General features: G+C 38.1%; 2 protein-coding genes across 2 annotated transcripts; one reads left to right on the top strand and one right to left on the bottom strand.

The window, feature by feature from the left end:
- Positions 1-1779: 1779 nt before the first annotated feature.
- On the bottom strand, positions 1780-4550 carry LOC130932828 (probable glutathione S-transferase). The gene is made up of 2 exons (XM_057862258.1): positions 4130-4550; positions 1780-2480 (listed from the first exon to the last, which is right to left on the bottom strand). Exons 1-2 carry the CDS (start codon positions 4496-4498, stop codon positions 2130-2132), a joined length of 720 nt encoding a protein of 239 aa, XP_057718241.1. The 5' UTR covers positions 4499-4550; the 3' UTR covers positions 1780-2129.
- A 13084-nt stretch (positions 4551-17634) lies between these two features.
- Positions 17635-18779, top strand: LOC130934632 (protein MAIN-LIKE 1-like). Its single transcript, XM_057864183.1, has 3 exons — positions 17635-18356; positions 18474-18561; positions 18654-18779. The coding sequence occupies exons 1-3, from the start codon at positions 17635-17637 to the stop codon at positions 18777-18779; spliced, it is 936 nt and encodes a 311-aa protein (XP_057720166.1).
- The last annotated feature ends 1424 nt before the right edge of the window (positions 18780-20203 follow it).

The following is a 20203-nucleotide window of genomic DNA, read 5'->3' as shown; positions in this document are numbered from 1 at the left end:
AGGCTTATTAATTACAGTTTTTTTCTCAATCACTGGTTACGGTTGGATTGTGTTGGGTTGTAACATATTAAAAATATAATTAAAATTTATGACGGATTAATTTTTTATTCGCTGAATTACGAAATATCCTAAAAATAATATAAAAAAACTCAGAGGATAATTAAAGCACATAACAAGAAAATAAAAGTTATAAAAAATATTAATACACCCACTATTTTCTAGTCAGGTCAAAGTGCTCAATCTTATAAGGACAGTATCTAAAAAATAAAAAATGTAAGATCTTGTATTTAAGATAAACATAAACATAAACATAAATAAAAAATATCTAAAATGAGATTACTGCTTAATTTTTTTGAGAAAAAAATTTATTTTAATTACAATGTCAAAATGTCATATAAATTATTTTTGTTATAAAATTAATAATACAATATAAATATAAATTTATCCATTCCATAATTTTTCGAGCAAAACATAATGTCCTCACATTAATTTATTAAAATTATACAAAATGCTAATTAAAATTACTTCTTAAATCATTTAATAATTTTATTTCTTAACTTTAATTTTTAATGAATGTCAAATTAATTTATCCATATTTAGCGTAGTTTAAGCGGATTATAGTTGATATCCACTTCTAATAATTTATCAGATACTAATTATAATCGACTTATATTATTATAATAAAAAATAATATTAATTATTATTCTAAATTTTCATATCTTTTGACTTTTATTCATTTTAGTTTGAAATATGCACAACTTATACTTTTGTCTATTTTTTTAATTTTTCTATGTATATTATGCTTTTCGTCTTTATTTTTTAAACACTTTGATCTTTAAATTAATTTAATTATTAATTTAAATTTTAATGCTTTATTTTATTAGACAAATTTATTTTTATATTAAAGTTAACATACATAAATTCACCAATTTTATATCATACTTATGTTTTTTAGATTTTATAATTTAAATGAATTATTATTAATTGAGTACTATGATGTATATCATATTCTTATATGATATGACATATTATAGCAAGAATTAAGCAATTAAAATACCTCACAAAAAAAATTTAATATAATAATATACAGTTAAGAGCTAATTTTGTTTTTCATATATACGACAAATTCATCCGTTTTAATCTCATAGTTTTAGCATACGAAGGAATTAGTGATAATTTAATTAATAAAATATTAAATTAAATTTATAAAATTTAAAATCAAATAAATAATTCTGAAAACATATTTAGTTTAATGCAAAAGATTTGAATTATTTAAAAAAAATAATAATTATTTTTTTATCAAAATATGGAGGTTCGAACCCATAACATCTTAAATAAGTATGGAAAGACTATATCATTTGAGTTATAAATTATTAGCTAATAATTATTTATTTTGATTAATAATAATAATAATAATACAAAGTTCTCTTTTGGTAAGCAAGCCAAATGCCCAATGACCCACATCACAAACATTATTTTTTGGTAGGCAATTTTATTTTATTATTACAATAACATTAAACACACACTCACTCAACCAAATGATTAACACTTTTAGTGATTATCTCATACACCACATGTAAAGATGTTATTAGCCAGCCAAATTATAACCATGCTTAGCCATTAATACTTAGTGCCATAAAAATACTCACCTATATATATATATATATATATACCAAGACGCTCGTATATACATCCTAAACTCACCCTATTCCAGTTCTGCACTAAGTTAGATAATTACTTATCCGTGAATTTAGGTACTATTGTCATCTCTATGTTAATTTCAACTCTTAAAAAATATTGCACTAGACTCACCAACCGTATTTTTTTACATCAATTTAGAGAAGCAAATTCTTAACCTGATAAATTAATCTCTTTTGGTCATAGTTTATAATTTAGTTGTCAATTTTAGTTTAGTTTATCTTCTCGTATGTGCTTATGCTTTTTTGTTGATTCTGTTGGAACAACTCATCCTAGAATTATCTTTTTATATTTTTTTTTTTAACTGTTAGTCCCATTGAGTATAAAAGGAAAAATGGGTTATGTTTGCCCTGCCGCCTTCCCCCTGTTGAGGAGTAGATAACAATAGATGATAATACTCACATACACACTTAACATACATATGTATATAATTAATTAGCAGCATCTTTGTTTTTGAGAAAGTGAAAGTATTCAAGGGACTTGTCTCTTGGGGGTAAGGAGTCCTTGATCACTGGGTGGCTGAGGAAATCGGTCATCCATTCATTGATGGCTGGGAACTTCAGAGAGTCAATTATCTGCATTGACCCAACTTCCTCAAAAAAGGGAATCATACAAGGGATCCATCCAAGTGCAATGTCCAGATATCCAATTTTGTTCCCTCCAAAAAAATTCTTACCCTTAATCTCTTGCTCTATCTTCTCAACTATCTCTGAGGTTGTATTTAGAGCTTTTTCCTTTTCATCTCCGTTGTAAACGAGCGCAATCCATGAGGCTTCCCCAAGCTGTGTATACATGTGTACAAAACAAAAATGTGTTAATTACATAAAGTGTACTTTGTAGTATTTATCCTAAGAATTAAAACACCGTTAAACTAACTAAGCAGTTTCAATGTTTAGTACCTATGGGTTATCAGCCAACCACGATTGTTTGGAAGTAATGCTATACTATATGAGAAACTATAGGAAAGTAAGTTTTAATTAATTAATACGGTTAACTATTAATTTGATATTCGAAAGATTTAACTGTTAACAAAAATATTTTTAAAAATTGTTATTGACAAAACAACTTTGCATAATTTAAAAATACGACATAAAAAATATTATATTTTTTATAAGTAACAAAAGGTTTTTATATTCAACAAATAACTTATCATTTAAATTTAAATTTGTGTCAACATTTGAATAAATATTTAGATAATGCACAAAAAAAACCAAAGCAAAATTTTATCTCTAAACTTTTTTTGTTTTACAAAAAAATATCGTCATTCATAATATTTTTTTTTAATTTCACTAGACAAAAAATTATTAAATTTTAAGAATAAAAATATTTTATTTTCTAATTATAATTATAAAAATTTACATCAAAATTTAATCTATAAAATTATTTTTTTGAATATATATTTAATATTTAATTTTTTTTCATATTTTTTAATCTTTTAAAAATTTGTTTATTGTTAGTAGCTTTTAGAGTTCGTTTTATTAGTGATGTAAATTTTTTAATATTATTTTAATAATTTATTCTTAATTAATATTAAATAATTTTATTTTAAGGTTTATAATTTAAAATCTAAATTTAAAAATTTATAATTTAAAATTTAGAATTGAAAATAAATAAAAGAACTTTTAATAAATTGAGTCATGTTTGCTAAAAGAAATTATTCCCTAACATTGCTCATTATATATTATATTAAAAAATTTATCATTAGTAATTTGATTTCAAAAGCCCATCTAAGTATGGTGAAGATGGCTGGGCCGACCAGTTTGTTTAGATTAGTATCACATTATATTAACAAATATTAATATGTTTCGAAAAACGAAAGTAAAGAGCGAACTAACATTTTTTTAAATTAATTTATTATTAAAAATAAGAAATATTTAAAACTTAAAATTTAAATTTTAAACAATAATTTTTTAATCATAAATCTTAATTATTGATATAAAATATAATAAAAAATTTTAAAATTTATTTAGTTAACAAATAATGCAATATTATTTACTTATAAAAAATGTCTAAGGTTGAGCCGATTCGTAATATTTTACAAAATTATTTTTTAAAACTCAAATTCAATTTTAAATTAAATCGAAAAGATTGAATCCATTAAATGTTAAATTTTCATATGCAATTTTAAAAATTATATGTAATAAATGAACAAAATTAATAAATATTATATGAAAATAAATTATTTAAAAAATAGCATTATATAATATATAAACATTAATTAAAATATAAAATAATAATATTTTTTATTAATTTCAATATATATTTTAAAAAGTACTATAAGCTGAATTGAATAAACCTGAAGTATAATCCAAATTCGAAACAAAAATAATAACCCGTTAAAATGACAATAAACCCACCAAATACCTCGTCTTAAACACAGTGGCCAGTGCCGGTAGTGAGAAAAATAAAGTGATAAAATTTTACAAGTCACCTTTTGTTCAGCAGAAGCAGCCCAAAAGCGAGCATGAGCTCTTTGATAAGGATCGTGAGGCATCAACGGATACTGTTTCCATGTTTCATCAATGTATTCGAGGATGATGAGGGACTCGGCGATTGCCTTGCTGCCATGAACAAGAACTGGAACCTTCTTGTGAACAGGGTTCAGTTCAAGAAGGAGGTTACTCTTGTTGTATAGATCTTCTTCTATGTACTCATATTCCACACCCTTCAGTTTCAACGCCCACTCAACTCTCTTACCGAAAGGACTCGCCCAACAGCTCAACACCTTCACATCTTTGCTTCCCATTATCTTTGTTTTACACTTTATTTTGTTCCTTCTATAGTGTACCTTTTCAGCCATGGAAGAAACTTATGATTCATTGATGATTGGTTCAACACGTAATTTGTGCAAATTTTCAGTGTCATTTTGGACGCCAAATTTGACCAAAAGCCATTTTTATTTCATTATTTGGATAGTCGTTAGCAGTTACTCGTCACCTTGCCTCAATAATCAGCCACGTGTCCATCTTCTCACTATCATCTATCTCGCCGCCTTCAAAGGTAATACTAGTGTAAAATTCACACCAAAGGTTAGATTCGTTGTAAAATTTTGTTAGTAGAGTTTATATATGTACCGCATTCGATAGTTTTAAAACATTTAGACTATTAAATGATTTTATAATAAAATATATTTTTTAAGTTTTTTAATAAATAATTATTTTTTAATTTTATTTATAAATTAATTTATATATTTTATTTAATTATAAAAATTATTTTTTATTTTATAAATTTTTATTTGGACAAAAAATCATAATAAGTCAAGACAAGTTGCAAATTACGTAAATAAGCCAAAGTGAAAATCGTTCCAGCAATGAGCCAAGGCCTATCTTTATGTAATTCGAACCAGCATGGTTCGAATTAGAATCCTTAATAAATCGAACCGCTATAGTTCGAATTAGGTTGAGGAAACGTTGCATGTAATTCGAACTAAGGAGGTTCGAACTTCGATTCCACATAATTCGAACAAGACCAGTTTGAATTATACCTAAGATTGCAACCTATGTAATTCGAACCAACCTGGTTCGAATTACCCTTCTCGTGGCTCCTTAATAATTCGAACCTACCTGGTTCGAATTAGTAGTGATTCAGCTATATAAGGAGTTTGAATCAGCCTCATTCGAACCATTCTTCCTTTCCCCTACCCCACCAAATCCCAGAGAAAACGAGCCAGATTCTCTCCGACGAAGACCTGAACGGAATACTCTGCTGATGGGGACAATCCGGCACGGTTATATCGCTTGGACGGAGTTGCTCATATAGCCGGGGTCATCAACGACGAGGTTAGTACAGAAATAATTTCGTGCTAGCGGTATATGTGACTTAGTGGTTTTGCATGCGGGTTAGATGGTGGTTTAGTTGGTGGTTTATCTAGGTAGTTTCTGTTGGTGGTTTATGTTAGTAGTTTATGTTAGTGGTTTATGTTAGTTGTTTATGTTTGTGGTTTATGTTAGTGGTTTATGTTAGCGGTTTGTTTTAGTTGTTTTATGTTAGCTCTTTTATGTTAGTGCTTTATGTTGGTTTTTTATGTTGGTGGTTTATGTTAGTTGTTTTATGTAAGTGATTTCTGTTAGTTGTTTTATGTTAGTGGTTTGTGTTAGTTGTTTTATGCTAGCTGTTTTATGTTAATGGTTTTAGTTAAGCTGTTTTATGTTAGTGGTTTGATGAGCGGATAATTTGTACACTTTTTGGCATTGTTTTTAGTATGTTTTTAGTATCTTTTAGTTAGTTTTTAGTATATTTTTATTAGTTTTTAATTAAAATTCACTTTTCTGGACTTTACTATGAGTTTGTGTGTTTTTCTGTGATTTCAGGTATTTTCTGACTGAAATTGAAGGTTCTGAGCAAAAATCTGATCCAGAGACTGAAAAGGACTGCAGATGCTGTTGGATTCTGACCTCCCTGCACTCGAAGCGGATTTTCTGGAGCTACAGAAGCCCAATTGGCGCGCTCTCAACGGCGTTGGAAAGTATACATCCAGGGCTTTCCAGCAATATATAATAGTCCATACTTTGCCCAAGATTTGATGGCCCAAACCTGCGTAGCAAACCGGCCTCAGAAATTCCAGCGTTAAACGCCGGAACTGGCATAAAACTTGGAGTTAAACGCCCAAACTGGCATGAGAACTGGCGTTTAACTCCAGAAAACGTCTCTACACATAAAAGCTTCAATGCTCAGCCCAAGCACACACCAAATGGGCCCGGAAGTGGATTTTTCTGTCATTTACTCATTTCTGTAAACCTTAGGATACTAGTTTACTACATATAGGACCTTTTGACTTTGTAATCAGGACGGAATGCGACCTTATGACATTGTACACCTTTTCTTCCACAGCATGAGTCTCTAAACCCCATGGTTGGGGGTGAGGAGCTCTGCTGTGTCTTGATGGATTAATGCAATTACTACTGTTTCTCATTCAATCATGCTTGCTTCCATTCTAAGATAATACTTGTTCTTAATCCGGATGAATGTGATGATCAGTGACAATCATCATCATTCTCAACTATGAACATGTGCCTGACAACCACCTCTGTTCTACCTTAGATTAAGTAGTTATCTCTTGGATTCTTTTATCGGAATCTTCGTGGTATAAGCTAGACTGATGGCGGTATTCAAGAGAATCCGGAAGGTCTAAACCTTGTCTGTGGTATTCTGAGTAGGATTCAATGACTGAATGACTGTGACGTGCTTCAATCTCCTGAAGGCGGGGCGTTAGTGACAGACGCCAAAAGAATCACTGGATTCTACTCCGGTCTGATTGAGAACCGACATATGGAATGCCGTGCCGTGACAGGGCATTAGGAATCGTTCCAATGAGAGGATGGGAGGTAGCCACTGACAACGGTGAAACCCTACACACAGCTTGCCATGGAAGGAGACTTGCGTGTTTGATGAAGAAGACAGTAGGAAAGCAGAGATTCAGAAGATGGAGCATCTCCAAAACCCCAACCTATTCTCCATTACTGCAAAACAAGTAACCATTTCATGTTCTTTTACTTTATTTTTACAATCAATCCTGATAATTTCTGATATCCTGACTAAGATTTACAAGATAACCATAGCTTGATTCAAGCCGACAATCTCCGTGGGATCGACCCTTGCTCACGCAAGGTATTACTTGGACGACCCAGTGCACTTGCTGGTTAGTTGTGCGGGATTGCAAAAGTGTTATTGCAATTTCGTGCACCAAGTTTTTGGCGCCGTTGCCGGGGATTGTTCGAGTTTGGACAACTGACGGCTTGTCTTGTTGCTTAGATTAGGACTGTTTTATTTTTGTTGGTTTAGAGTCTTTTAGTTGAGTCTAGTTTCATATTTTAAGTTTGGTGTCATTTGCATGCTTTTGTTTTTCTTTTTGATTTTCGATTTTTACATGCTCTTAGTCCCTTTTTGATTCATAAAAGTTCTAAGTTTGGTGTCCCCTTTGTGTTTTTCCTTTAAAATTTTCGGAAAAAAAATAGTGTTTGATTTTCTAAAATTTTAAGTTTGGTGTCTTTTTGTGTTTTTCTCTTTCCTCTTTTTAAGAATCAAATCTTTTTCATAAAATTTTTTCAATCATATCTTTTTAAATTGCTGTTTTCAAAATCTTTTTTTTACTAATTGATCCAGTTCTCAATTTGCCTTGATCTCATTTTCCTTTTGATTTTCGAAATTTCTATTTTATTTTCCTTTTATTTTGTTTTATTTTATTTTAATTTTTTTTCGGTTATTTCAAAAATTAAAAAAAAAATAAGCAAAATTTATCTCTCTGCAATTATTATCATTTCCCTTTTGTCCATCATGGACTTAAGTGGAATTAATCAGTCCAAAAGGACTCTGGGGTCATATGCCAACCCCATTACAGCTGCATATGGGAGTAGCATCTGTATACCTCCCATCAAAGCAAGCAGCTTTGAGCTAAATCCTCAACTCATTATCATAGTGCAGCAAAATTGCCAGTATTCCGGTCTTCCAGAGGAAGAACCTACTGAGTTTCTGGCACAGTTCTTACAAATTGCTGACACAATACATGATAAAGAGGTAGATCAGGATGTCTACAGACTGTTACTGTTTCCATTTGCTGTAAAAGATCAAGCAAAAAGGTGGTTGAATAACCAACCTACAGCAAGCATAAAGACATGGAAACAGTTATCAGAAAAATTCCTGAATCATTTTTACCCTCCAAAAAGGATGACACAGCTAAGGCTGGACATCCAAGGCTTTAAACAAGAGGATAATGAATCCCTTTATGATGCCTGGGAGAGGTATAGAGGTATGCTCAGAAAATGCCCCTCTGAAATATTTTCAGAGTGGGTACAGTTAGACATCTTCTACTATGGGCTTACAGAAAAAGCTCAGATGTCTTTAGACCACTCAGCTGGTGGATCTATACACATGAGAAAGACAATTGAAGAAGCTCAAGAGCTTATAGACATTGTTGCTAGAAACCAATACTTATATTCTAGCAAGGAATTCGTTCCACAAGAAGAGGTCATGGCAGTAGTCAATGATCCTGATCCTCAAGAACAGATGAATGAGCTTAATCAACAATTGCTCCTGATGACAGAACAGTTAGCAGAATTTAAAGAAATGCTCCATGATACTAAGGTTGCTAACAAGAGCATAGAACTGCAGTTGAATCAAGCAAAACAGCAAATATCTAAACAAATAACAGAAGAATGTCAAGCAGTTCAACTGAGGAGTGGGAAAACACTGAATGCCACTGCTCAAAAGAGCAAGAAGTCAATTAAGGAACAGTTGACAGAGGATGACCAAGCCACTGTTCAAAATCCCTCTGAGGACAGTAAGAGCCCAGAGAGGAATATTATTGGCGTTCAAACGCCAGAACAGGGAGGAAAGCTGGCGTTAAACGCCCATTCCTTGCCCAGTTCTGGCGTTCAAACGCCAGAAAAGGGGGAGAAGTTGGCGTTTAACGCCCAAACTTCATCCACTCCTGGCGTTCAAACGCCCAAGGAGAATCAGGCACCTGAGAGTTCTGATGATTATCCCCCTAACAAGGCCTCTTCAACCATTTCTGTAAGGAATAAACCTGCAGCATCTAAGGTTGAAGAATATCAAGCCAAGATGCCTTATCCTCAGAAACTCCGCAAAGCGGAACAGGATAAGCAATTTGCCCGCTTTGCAGACTATCTAAGGACTCTTGAAATAAAGATTCCGTTTGCAGAGGCACTTGAGCAAATACCCTCTTATGCTAAGTTCATGAAAGAGATCTTAAGCCATAAGAAGAATTGGAGAGAAACTGAAAAAGTGTTTCTCACTGAAGAATGCAGTGCAGTCATTTTGAAAAGCTTACCAGAAAAGCTTCAAGATCCTGGAAGCTTTATGATACCCTGCACATTAGAAGGCGCCTGCACCAAGATAGCCCTATGTGATCTTGGAGCAAGCATCAATCTAATACCTGCATCCACTATCAGAAAGCTTGGGTTGACTGGAGAAGTCAAACCAACCAGGATATGCCTCCAACTTGCTGATGGTTCCATTAAACACCCATCAGGCATAATAGAGGACATGATTGTCAAGGTTGGGCCATTTGCCTTTCCAACTGACTTTGTGGTGCTGGAAATGGAGGAGCACAAAAGTGCAACTCTCATTCTAGGAAGACCTTTCCTAGCAACTGGACGAACTCTCATTGATGTACATAAAGGGGAAGTAACCCTGAGAGTCAATGAGGATGAGTTCAAGTTGAATGCTGTGAAAGCTATGCAGCATCCAAACACACCAGAGGACTGCATGGACGCTGACATTATTGACTCTCTGGTAGAAGAGATCAATATGGCTGAAAGCCTAGAATCAGAGCTTGAGGACATCTTCAAAGATGCTCAAACTGATCAGGAAGAGCCAGAGGAGGCAAAGGAATTTTCGAAAATTCCTCAGGAGGAGGATAAGCCTCCTAAGCCTGAACTCAAACCACTACCATCATCCCTGAAATATGCATTTCTGGGAGAGGGTGACACTTTTCCAGTAATTATAAGCTCTGCTTTAAATTCACAGGAAGAGGAAGCACTGATTAAAGTGCTAAGGACACACAAGACAGCTCTTGGGTGGTCCATAAGTGATCTCAAGGGCATTAGCCCAGCTAGATGCATGCACAAGATCCTGTTGGAGGATAATGCCAAACCAGTGGTTCAACCACAGAGGAGGCTAAATCCAGCCATGAAGGAGGTGGTGCAGAAAGAGGTCACTAAATTACTGGAGGCTGGGATCATTTATCCTATTTCTGATAGCCCCTGGGTGAGCCCTGTCCAAGTTGTTCCCAAAAAGGGAGGCATGACAGTGGTTCATAATGAAAAAAATGAACTGGTTCCTACAAGGACAGTCACAGGGTGGCGCATGTGTATTGACTACAGAAGGCTCAATACAGCCACCAGAAAGGATCATTTTCCTTTACCATTCATAGACCAAATGCTAGAAAGACTAGCTGGTCATGATTACTACTGCTTTTTGGATGGCTACTCAGGCTACAACCAAATTGCAGTAGATCCTCAAGACCAAGAGAAAACAGCATTCACATGCCCTTCTGGCGTGTTTGCCTATAGGAGAATGCCTTTTGGTCTGTGCAATGCACCTGCAACCTTTCAAAGGTGCATGCTCTCTATCTTCTCAGATATGGTAGAGAAATTTCTGGAAGTCTTCATGGATGACTTTTCAGTATATGGAGACTCATTCAGCTCCTGTCTTAACCACCTATCACTTGTCCTGAAAAGATGCCAAGAGACTAACCTGGTTTTAAACTGGGAGAAATGTCACTTTATGGTGACTGAAGGAATTGTCCTTGGGCACAAAATTTCAAGCAGGGGAATAGAGGTGGATAAGGCAAAGGTAGAGGTAATTGAAAAATTACCACCACCTGCCAATGTTAAGGCAATCAGAAGCTTTCTGGGGCATGCAGGATTCTACAGAAGGTTTATTGAGGACTTTTCAAAAATTGCTAAACCTCTGAGTAACCTGTTAGCTGCTGACACACCATTTGTGTTTGACACACAGTGTTTGCAGGCATTTGAGACCCTGAAAGCTAAGCTGGTCACAGCACCAGTTATCTCTGCACCAGATTGGGCATTACCATTTGAATTAATGTGTGATGCCAGTGATCATGCCATTGGTGCAGTGTTGGGACAGAGGCATAATAAACTTCTGCATGTCATTTATTATGCCAGCCGTGTTCTAAATGATGCACAGAAGAATTACACAACCACAGAAAAAGAATTACTTGCAGTGGTTTATGCCATTGACAAGTTTAGATCCTACCTAGTAGGATCCAAAGTGATTGTGTACACTGACCATGCTGCTCTTAAATACTTACTCACAAAGCAGGATTCAAAACCCAGGCTTATCAGATGGGTGTTGCTTCTGCAAGAGTTTGATATAGAAATAAGAGACAGAAAAGGGACAGAGAATCAGGTAGCTGATCATCTGTCCAGAATAGAGCCAGTAGTTGGGGCGTCCCTCCCTTCTACTGAGATTTCTGAGACTTTCCCAGATGAGCAATTATTTGCCATTCAGGAAGCTCCATGGTTTGCAGACATTGCAAACTATAAAGCTGTGAGGTTCATACCCAAAGAGTACAGTTACATGCAGAAAAAGAAATTAATTTCAGATGCCAAGTACTACCTTTGGGATGAACCATATCTCTTTAAGAGATGTGCTGACGGAGTGATCCGCAGGTGTGTACCCAGAGAAGAAGCACAGAGGATCCTATGGCACTGCCATGGATCACAGTATGGAGGACATTTTGGAAGTGAGCGAACAGCCACTAAAGTCCTCCAATGTGGCTTCTACTGGCCCACTCTCTATAAAGATTCCCGAGAGTTTGTGCGTAACTGTGACAGTTGCCAAAGAGCTGGTAACCTGCCTCAGGGATATGCCATGCCTCAACAAGGGATATTAGAGATAGAGCTGTTTGATGTATGGGGAATTGACTTCATGGGGCCATTCCCACCATCATACTCAAACACTTACATTCTGGTGGCAGTGGACTATGTATCTAAGTGGGTAAAAGCAATTGCTACACCCACTAATGATACTAAGACCGTACTGAAATTCCTCCAGAAGAACATTTTCAGCAGATTCGGCGTTCCCAGAGTGCTAATCAGTGATGGGGGCACTCATTTCTGCAATAAACAACTATACTCTGCTATGGTCAGATATGGAATTAGCCACAAAGTGGCAACTCCGTATCATCCACAGACAAATGGGCAAGCAGAGGTCTCTAACAGAGAACTAAAAAGAATCCTAGAATGGACTGTAATGGCCCGAAGAAAGGATTGGGCAAAGAGCTTGGATGATGCTCTGTGGGCATACAGAACAGCATTCAAGACTCCTATAGGCACCTCTCCATACCAATTGGTGTATGGGAAGGCCTGCCATTTGCCTGTGGAACTGGAACATAAAGCCTACTGGGCAACCAGATTCCTAAACATGGATGCACAGTTAGCTGGTGAAAAAAGACTGCTACAGCTGAATGAGCTAGAGGAGTTCAGACTCAATGCCTTTGAAAATGCAAAAATTTATAAGGAAAAGGCAAAGAAATGGCATGACAGGAAATTGTCAACCAGAGTCTTTGAGCCAAGACAAAAAGTTCTACTCTTCAACTCCAGGCTCAAACTGTTTCCAGGAAAACTCAAATCCCGGTGGAGGGGTCCGTATGTGATTACAGGAGTATCACCATACGGATATGTTGAGCTTCAGGATATTGATTCTGATAAGAAGTTCATTGTTAATGGACAGAGAATCAAACATTATCTTGAAGGAAACTTTGAGCAGGAGTGCTCAAAACTGAGACTTGAGTGATTCTCAGTGAAAGTCCAGCTAAAGACAGTAAAGAAGCGCTTACTGGGAGGCAACCCAGTCATTAGTAGGTTGTATGAATTGTTCTTACAGAGGCAAATATCAGAAAATGAAGGAATTCACAGAGTTACAGAAGGATTCAGCTCAAAAAGCAGAGAAAATGAGCTTACTGGCGAAAAAACGCCAGTAAGGTGCATTTTGGGCGTTAAACGCCAGAATGGGCACCATTCTGGGCGTTTAACGCCAGGTGTGCAGCGTCACTGGGCGTTCAGAAAAACGCCCAGTGAGGAAGGTTTTCTGGCGTTTAACGCCAGCCAGGGTACCTGGCTGGGCGTTAAACGCCCAAAAGGGGTGCCAAGTGGGCGTTAAACGCCAGAATGGGTGCCATTCTGGGCGTTTAACGCCAGAAAGGTGGGGGGACCACATTTTTGTTTTCAACTCAAATTTTTTCAAACTTTCCTCTTTTTACCCATAATCTTCTACATAAATGCACTTCAACCTTTCATCATTCACTTTCAAATCTTCACAAATCAAAACCATTCTTCAAATCTATTTCAAAATAATCTCAAATCTTCTTCAAAAACTCACCCTTTTCTCAAATTTTTTCAAAATCTTTTCAAATTTCCTTTCAAATCTCTCTTTTGTTTTCGAAATTCTCCTCCCCCCACTCTATAAATGAACGTTCCTCACCCTTCCTTCCTCACACCATTCTAATTTCCTCTCTCTCTCTCTCTCTCTCTCTCTTCTCTTCTTTCTTTTCTTTTTGCTTGAGGACAAGCAAAACCTCTAAGTTTGGTGTGCTTTTCCGTGATCACTAAGCTAAGATCTATCAAGATCATGGCTCCCAAGGGAAAACAAACCAACTCAAGAGGAAAGAAAGAGACTAATCCAAAGAATCTTTGGAATGAAGAGAAGTTCTTAACCAAAGAACATGAAGACCATTATCACAAAATAATGGGTCTAAGGTCAGTGATCCCGGAAGTTAAATTTGATCTGAAAGAAGATGAATATCCGGAGATCCAAGAGCAAATTCGAAACAGAGGTTGGAAAGTTCTGACCAATCCTGAGACAAAGGTTGGAAGGAACATGGTTCAGGAATTCTACTCAAATCTGTGGCTAACAGATAAGCAAAGAATGACTGGAACCGCTTACCATACCCACAGAACCATGGTCAGAGGGAAAGTCATGTACTTCCATCTGGACAAAATAAGAGAAATCTTCAAACTACCTCAACTACAAGATGATCCTGATTCCTTCAATAGGAGGATGGTGAGAGTAGATAAAGGTTTGGATCAAGTTCTAGAGGACATCTGCCTCCCTGGGACTAAGTGGATAACCAATTCAAAGGGTGTCCCAAACCAACTCAAGAGGGGAGACCTCAAGCCAATTGCAAGAGGTTGGCTAGACTTTATTGGGCGTTCCATATTGCCCACTAGCAACCGTTCTGAGGTCACCATCAAGAGAGCAGTGATGATTCACTGCATTATGCTTGGAAAAGAAGTGGAGGTTCATCATGTGATTGCTTGTGAGATCTACACCATTGCAAATAAGAATTCCACTGAGGCCAAACTGGCTTACCCAAGCTTGATTTCCTTGCTCTGTAAAGAGGCTGGGGTGAAGATGGGAGTAGATGAGTTCATACCCATTGAACACCCAATCACCAAGAAGTCAATGGAAGGACAAGTGCAAGACAACTCCATCAAGAGGAGGGCGCAGGAATTCCTCCATGAATTCCCAAGAATTGACTACTGGTCCAGCCTAGAAGCATCTATTAACAAGCTGCAAGAGACTATGGAGCAACTGAAGGAAGAACAGCAGAATCAGAATTGCATGCTCTGCAAATTGCTGAAGGAACAAGAGAAGCAGGGGCGTGAGCTCCAAGAGTTGAAACGCCAAAAGCTCTCCTCTCAAGCTGAGGGAGCATCCACTTTTCAAAATCAAGGTTGTTGAGTCCTAACTCTGTGAAAACCTCTATCATTAGGAGCCTCTGTTTTTCGTTTTTTTTTATTTTCCTTTATTTTGTTCTCATTTTTCGTTTTTTCTAGTCTCATTCTATATCTATTTTTGAGTCTTGTTTTTAATTCATAATTAATAAAATTAAAGTTATGCCTTAAAGTTATGAATGTCCTATGAATCCATCACCTCTCTTAAAAGAAAAATGCTTTAATCACAAAAGAACAAGAAGTACAGGGTTTCAAAATTTATCTCTGAAACTAGTTGAATTAGTTTGATGTGGTGACAATACTTTTTGTTTTCTGAATGAATGCTTGAATAGTGCATATGTCTCTTGAATTTGTTGTTTTTAAGAATGTTAAATTTGTTGGCTCTTGAAAGAATGAGGAGAAAGAGAACTGTTATTGAGGATCTGAAAAATCATCAAATTGATTCTTGAAGCAAGAAAAAAGCAGTGAATACAAAAAAAAAAAAATTTTCGAAAAAAAAAAAGAGAAAAGAAAAAGAAAAAGAAAAGAAATAGAGTTGTGATCCAAGGCAACAAGAGTGTGCTTAAGAACCCTGGACACCTTTAATTGGGGACTTTAGCAAAGCTGAGTCACAATCTGAAAAGGTTCACCCAATTATGTGTCTGTGGCATGTGTGTATCCGGTGGTAATACTGGAAGACAGAGTGCTTTGGGCCACAGCCAAGACTCATATATTAGCTATGTTCAAGAATCATTATACTTAACTAGGAGAATCAATAACACTATCTGAGTTCTGAGTTCTCATAGATGCCAATCATTCTGAACTTCAAAGGATAGAGTGAGATGCCAAAACTGTTCGGAGGCAAAAAGCTACTAGTCCCGCTCATCTAATTGGAACTATTTTTCTTTGATATTTTGGAATCTATAGTATATTCTCTTCTTTTTATCCTATTTTGATTTTCAGTTGCTTGGGGACAAGCAACAATTTAAGTTTGGTGTTGTGATGAGCGGATAATTTGTACACTTTTTGGCATTGTTTTTAGTATGTTTTTAGTATCTTTTAGTTAGTTTTTAGTATATTTTTATTAGTTTTTAATTAAAATTCACTTTTCTGGACTTTACTATGAGTTTGTGTGTTTTTCTGTGATTTCAGGTATTTTCTGACTGAAATTGAAGGTTCTGAGCAAAAATCTGATCCAGAGACTGAAAAGGACTGCAGATGCTGTTGGATTCTGACCTCCCTGCACTCGAAGCGGATTTTCTGGAGCTACAGAAGTCCAATTGGCGCGCTCTCAACGGCGTTGGAAAGTAGACATCCAGGACTTTCCAGCAATATATAATAGTTCATACTTTGCCCAAGATTTGATGGCCCAAATCTGCGTAGCAAACCGGCCTCAGAAATTCCAGCGTTAAACGCCGGAACTGGCATAAAACTTGGAGTTAAACGCCCAAACTGGCATGAGAACTGGCGTTTAACTCCAGAAAACGTCTCTACACATAAAAGCTTCAATGCTCAGCCCAAGCACACACCAAATGGGCCCGGAAGTGGATTTTTCTGTCATTTACTCATTTCTGTAAACCTTAGGATACTAGTTTACTACATATAGGACCTTTTGACTTTGTAATCAGGACGGAATGCGACCTTATGACATTGTACACCTTTTCTTCCACAGCATGAGTCTCTAAACCCCATGGTTGGGGGTGAGGAGCTCTGCTGTGTCTTGATGGATTAATGCAATTACTACTGTTTCTCATTCAATCATGCTTGCTTCCATTCTAAGATAATACTTGTTCTTAATCCGGATGAATGTGATGATCAGTGACAATCATCATCATTCTCAACTATGAACATGTGCCTGACAACCACCTCTGTTCTACCTTAGATTAAGTAGTTATCTCTTGGATTCTTTTATCGGAATCTTCGTGGTATAAGCTAGACTGATGGCGGTATTCAAGAGAATCCGGAAGGTCTAAACCTTGTCTGTGGTATTCTGAGTAGGATTCAATGACTGAATGACTGTGACGTGCTTCAATCTCCTGAAGGCGGGGCGTTAGTGACAGACGCCAAAAGAATCACTGGATTCTACTCCGGTCTGATTGAGAACCGACATATAGAATGCCGTGCCGTGACAGGGCATTAGGAATCGTTCCAATGAGAGGATGGGAGGTAGCCACTGACAACGGTGAAACCCTACACACAGCTTGCCATGGAAGGAGACTTGCGTGTTTGATGAAGAAGACAGTAGGAAAGCAGAGATTCAGAAGATGGAGCATCTCCAAAACCCCAACCTATTCTCCATTACTGCAAAACAAGTAACCATTTCATGTTCTTTTACTTTTTACAATCAATCCTGATAATTTCTGATATCCTGACTAAGATTTACAAGATAACCATAGCTTGATTCAAGCCGACAATCTCCGTGGGATCGACCCTTGCTCACGCAAGGTATTACTTGGACGACCCAGTGCACTTGCTGGTTAGTTGTGCGGGATTGCAAAAGTGTTATTGCAATTTCGTGCACCATGGTTCTACTTAAGCTGTTTTATGTTAGCGGTTTAGTTGTGTGGTCTATGGGTTTGTTTTGCATGTGGTTCTCGTTCATGTATTTTTATGTGGTTTTATTTAGTATAATGTTTTGTTGATGCTTTATCGTGTTGGTTATGTTTGTCATTGGTTATTAAGCTGGTTCTAACAATGCGGTGCATTTCATGCGCAGCCTCAGCAATGCATCAGGAGCATGCGGCGGCAGCAGGGCATGCGACTCGATGATAGATACGTTCTATACTTGCAGATGGCCGGTCTATACCATCTTGCAAGGCTGAACGATAGATGGTTCCGGTTAGATGAGGCCCTTGTCAGTGCATTCGTCGAGCGATGGCGTCCGGAAACGCACACGTTTGATATGCCGTTCGGAGAGTGCACGATCACACTCCAGGACGTGGCATACCAGTTGGGTTTGCCAGTGGACGGGCATTACGTGAGCGGCTGCCTTTCAGAGTTCCAGATATACATCCAGGGTGGCCGTCCAGCTTGGGTGTGGTTCCAAGAGTTGCTTGGAGTGATTCCTTCTCCCAGTCAGATTCAGAAGTACGCAGTAAACTGCAACTGGTTCCAGGAGACTTTTGGAGAGTGCCCTGAGGGAGCCGATGACGAGACTGTGCGGCGATATGCCCGTGCGTACATCATGATGTTGTTGGGTACGCAACTGTTTGCCGACAAGTCCGGCAACCGCATTCACATCCGGTGGCTTCCCTACGTAGCTAGGCTCGAGGAGATGGGTACCTACAGCTGGGGTTCTGTAGCACTGGCATGGTTGTACCGGTGCATGTGCCGAATTGCGAACAGACATGTTGTCAAGTTAGCGGGCCCACTACAGCTACTTCAGTCCTGGATCTTCTGGCGATTTCCTCGGTTTAGGCCTACAAGGTATGAGACGTTCAGCTGGCCATTGGCTTCGAGGTACTCTACTCAGCCTTTTCTATTTCAATTTAATATTCATAACTCCATGTTCGTTAATAATGTATTAGTGACCCTAAACACACATTTAAGTAGCCATAAGACATGTGTATGGTGCAGGTGGTCAAGTTACAACCCTTCCGATAGCGAGAAGGGTCCTAGAGTGCAGATGTGGAGGCTGAGGCTAGACCAGTTACAGGACAGGGAGGTGTGTATGCCACTTAATAAGTTTCTTTATTTAACCACACTTTATGAGTTGGGACTATGAGTTGCCCTGACAAGGGAGAGTTCTCCGTGCAGTTTATCTGGATGCCGTACAGCAGCCCCGACGTACTTCAGATTGTGCATCCAAAGGTTTTGGAGCCTCGGTATATGACGTTGTGGCGGTCTGTGACGTCGCTGATCTACTTTGCCGTCATAGAGTGACATCAGATAGATAGGGTTCTTCCGCAGTTCGGTGGGGTGCAGCCACGTCCGCATCCCGCCCTGAACATCGACTTTCTGATGTCGAAGGATGGCAGAGGCGGCGATCGATGGTTCTTGTACCATTTGCAGAGTTGGCATCTCCATTGGGACTCCCGTGTGGAGAGCGTGCTTAGGTTCGATGTTGTTGCCGACCCTGGACCGTCGCATGAGTTTTTGGAGTGGTGGAGTCAGCATGGGAAGAGGTTCTTGTCTCCGGAGATGTACTTGGGGGATCCGAGAGCCGTTCCTATTCCTGTTGAGGCCTCACAGCAGGGTGCTGGGCGAGTTCCTGACATGGATCGTCCTGAGGACGTGCCGGACAGGCGGCGGGTTGAGAGGAAAGCTCGTGTGGGGACACGACGGAGCCAGCGTGAGTGGAGGTGGCTTGATCATGCTATGGACGATGATGGCGATGCCGGCCCCGCTAGGGGCGGACGACGAGGCCAGGGAGGGAGACAGAGAGGGCGTCCTGCGGCGGACCACCCTGGTCATGATCCTGATAACGATGACGATGATCAGCATGGGCCCGTGGGCGGGGATGGTGCAGGGGCTGTTGCAGTTGCTGGTGTTAGTACACACGATGGCGGTCGTGGAGGTGACTGGTATGGGTCAGGTATGGGTGACAGGGCTAACCCCGGTGACGATGGACTTGGATCGGGACCTCTTGGACATTACTTCGTTGGTGTACCCGCCGATGACCAGCCTCAGCAGGAGGGTGCCCCATGGGTTATTCCGGGATCACAGTGGTCAGACTTCCTTGCCTCAGATATGCTTGATGCGGACTTCGGGGGTCCACATTTTCTTGAGGAGATTATCGCCATCATGCAGGAGGACGTGTCGGCCCGGAGGCATGGTCAGACCTCCGGCACGCAGGCACCTTTAGATGTTGATCTGAACGAGCCACCTACGGCATCTGTTGGTGATCATTTCGGTTTGGGAGGTACCCCACCATCTGCCTACACCGCTGCATCAGAGTCTGTTGCCAGGCCGTCTACGACACCCGTCCATTTTACGCCACCTGCATAGCCTGTCCCGGATGACGATGTGGATGGGATCGAGGATGAGGAGCCGTTTATCCGCAGAGGGCAGAGGGCACGGGTACCCCGTCGTTGCTTTACGGGCTCGCATCTGTTTAGATGATTCACGTTTTATGTATTTTGTTCCTTAGGGTTCATTCATGTATGATATCCATGTGTACTTTTGTTGTTATTTATTAGCTATTTTCCTTTGTTGCTTGTTCATCGTATTGTACTTTGAAAACGTGTGTTTACTGGAATTACTAGTGACTATTTATAATCATTGCACCGTATAACAGTTTATTATGTACATGTATTTATTAAATTTTGCATTTAGGGGACTTGTAGTAAGAATCAAAGTGAAACGTA

This window comes from Arachis stenosperma, chromosome 6, assembly GCF_014773155.1.
Source record: "Arachis stenosperma cultivar V10309 chromosome 6, arast.V10309.gnm1.PFL2, whole genome shotgun sequence".
Taxonomy (NCBI): Eukaryota; Viridiplantae; Streptophyta; class Magnoliopsida; order Fabales; family Fabaceae; genus Arachis; species Arachis stenosperma.
Note: the sequence above shows the minus strand (reverse complement) of the source record. Positions and strands in the feature narration are given on the sequence as shown.

Coding starts and splice junctions, on each gene's coding strand:
- LOC130932828 (XM_057862258.1), bottom strand. CDS start 4,498: ATGGCTGAAAAGGTACACTATAGAAGGAACAAAATAAAGTGTAAAACA. Junction 2,481..4,129: donor CTGCTTCTGCTGAACAAAAG/GTGACTTGTAAA, acceptor ATGTATACACAG/CTTGGGGAAGCCTCATGGAT.
- LOC130934632 (XM_057864183.1), top strand. CDS start 17,635: ATGCGGCGGCAGCAGGGCATGCGACTCGATGATAGATACGTTCTATAC. Junction 18,357..18,473: donor AGCTGGCCATTGGCTTCGAG/GTACTCTACTCA, acceptor TGTATGGTGCAG/GTGGTCAAGTTACAACCCTT. Junction 18,562..18,653: donor ACCAGTTACAGGACAGGGAG/GTGTGTATGCCA, acceptor TTCTCCGTGCAG/TTTATCTGGATGCCGTACAG.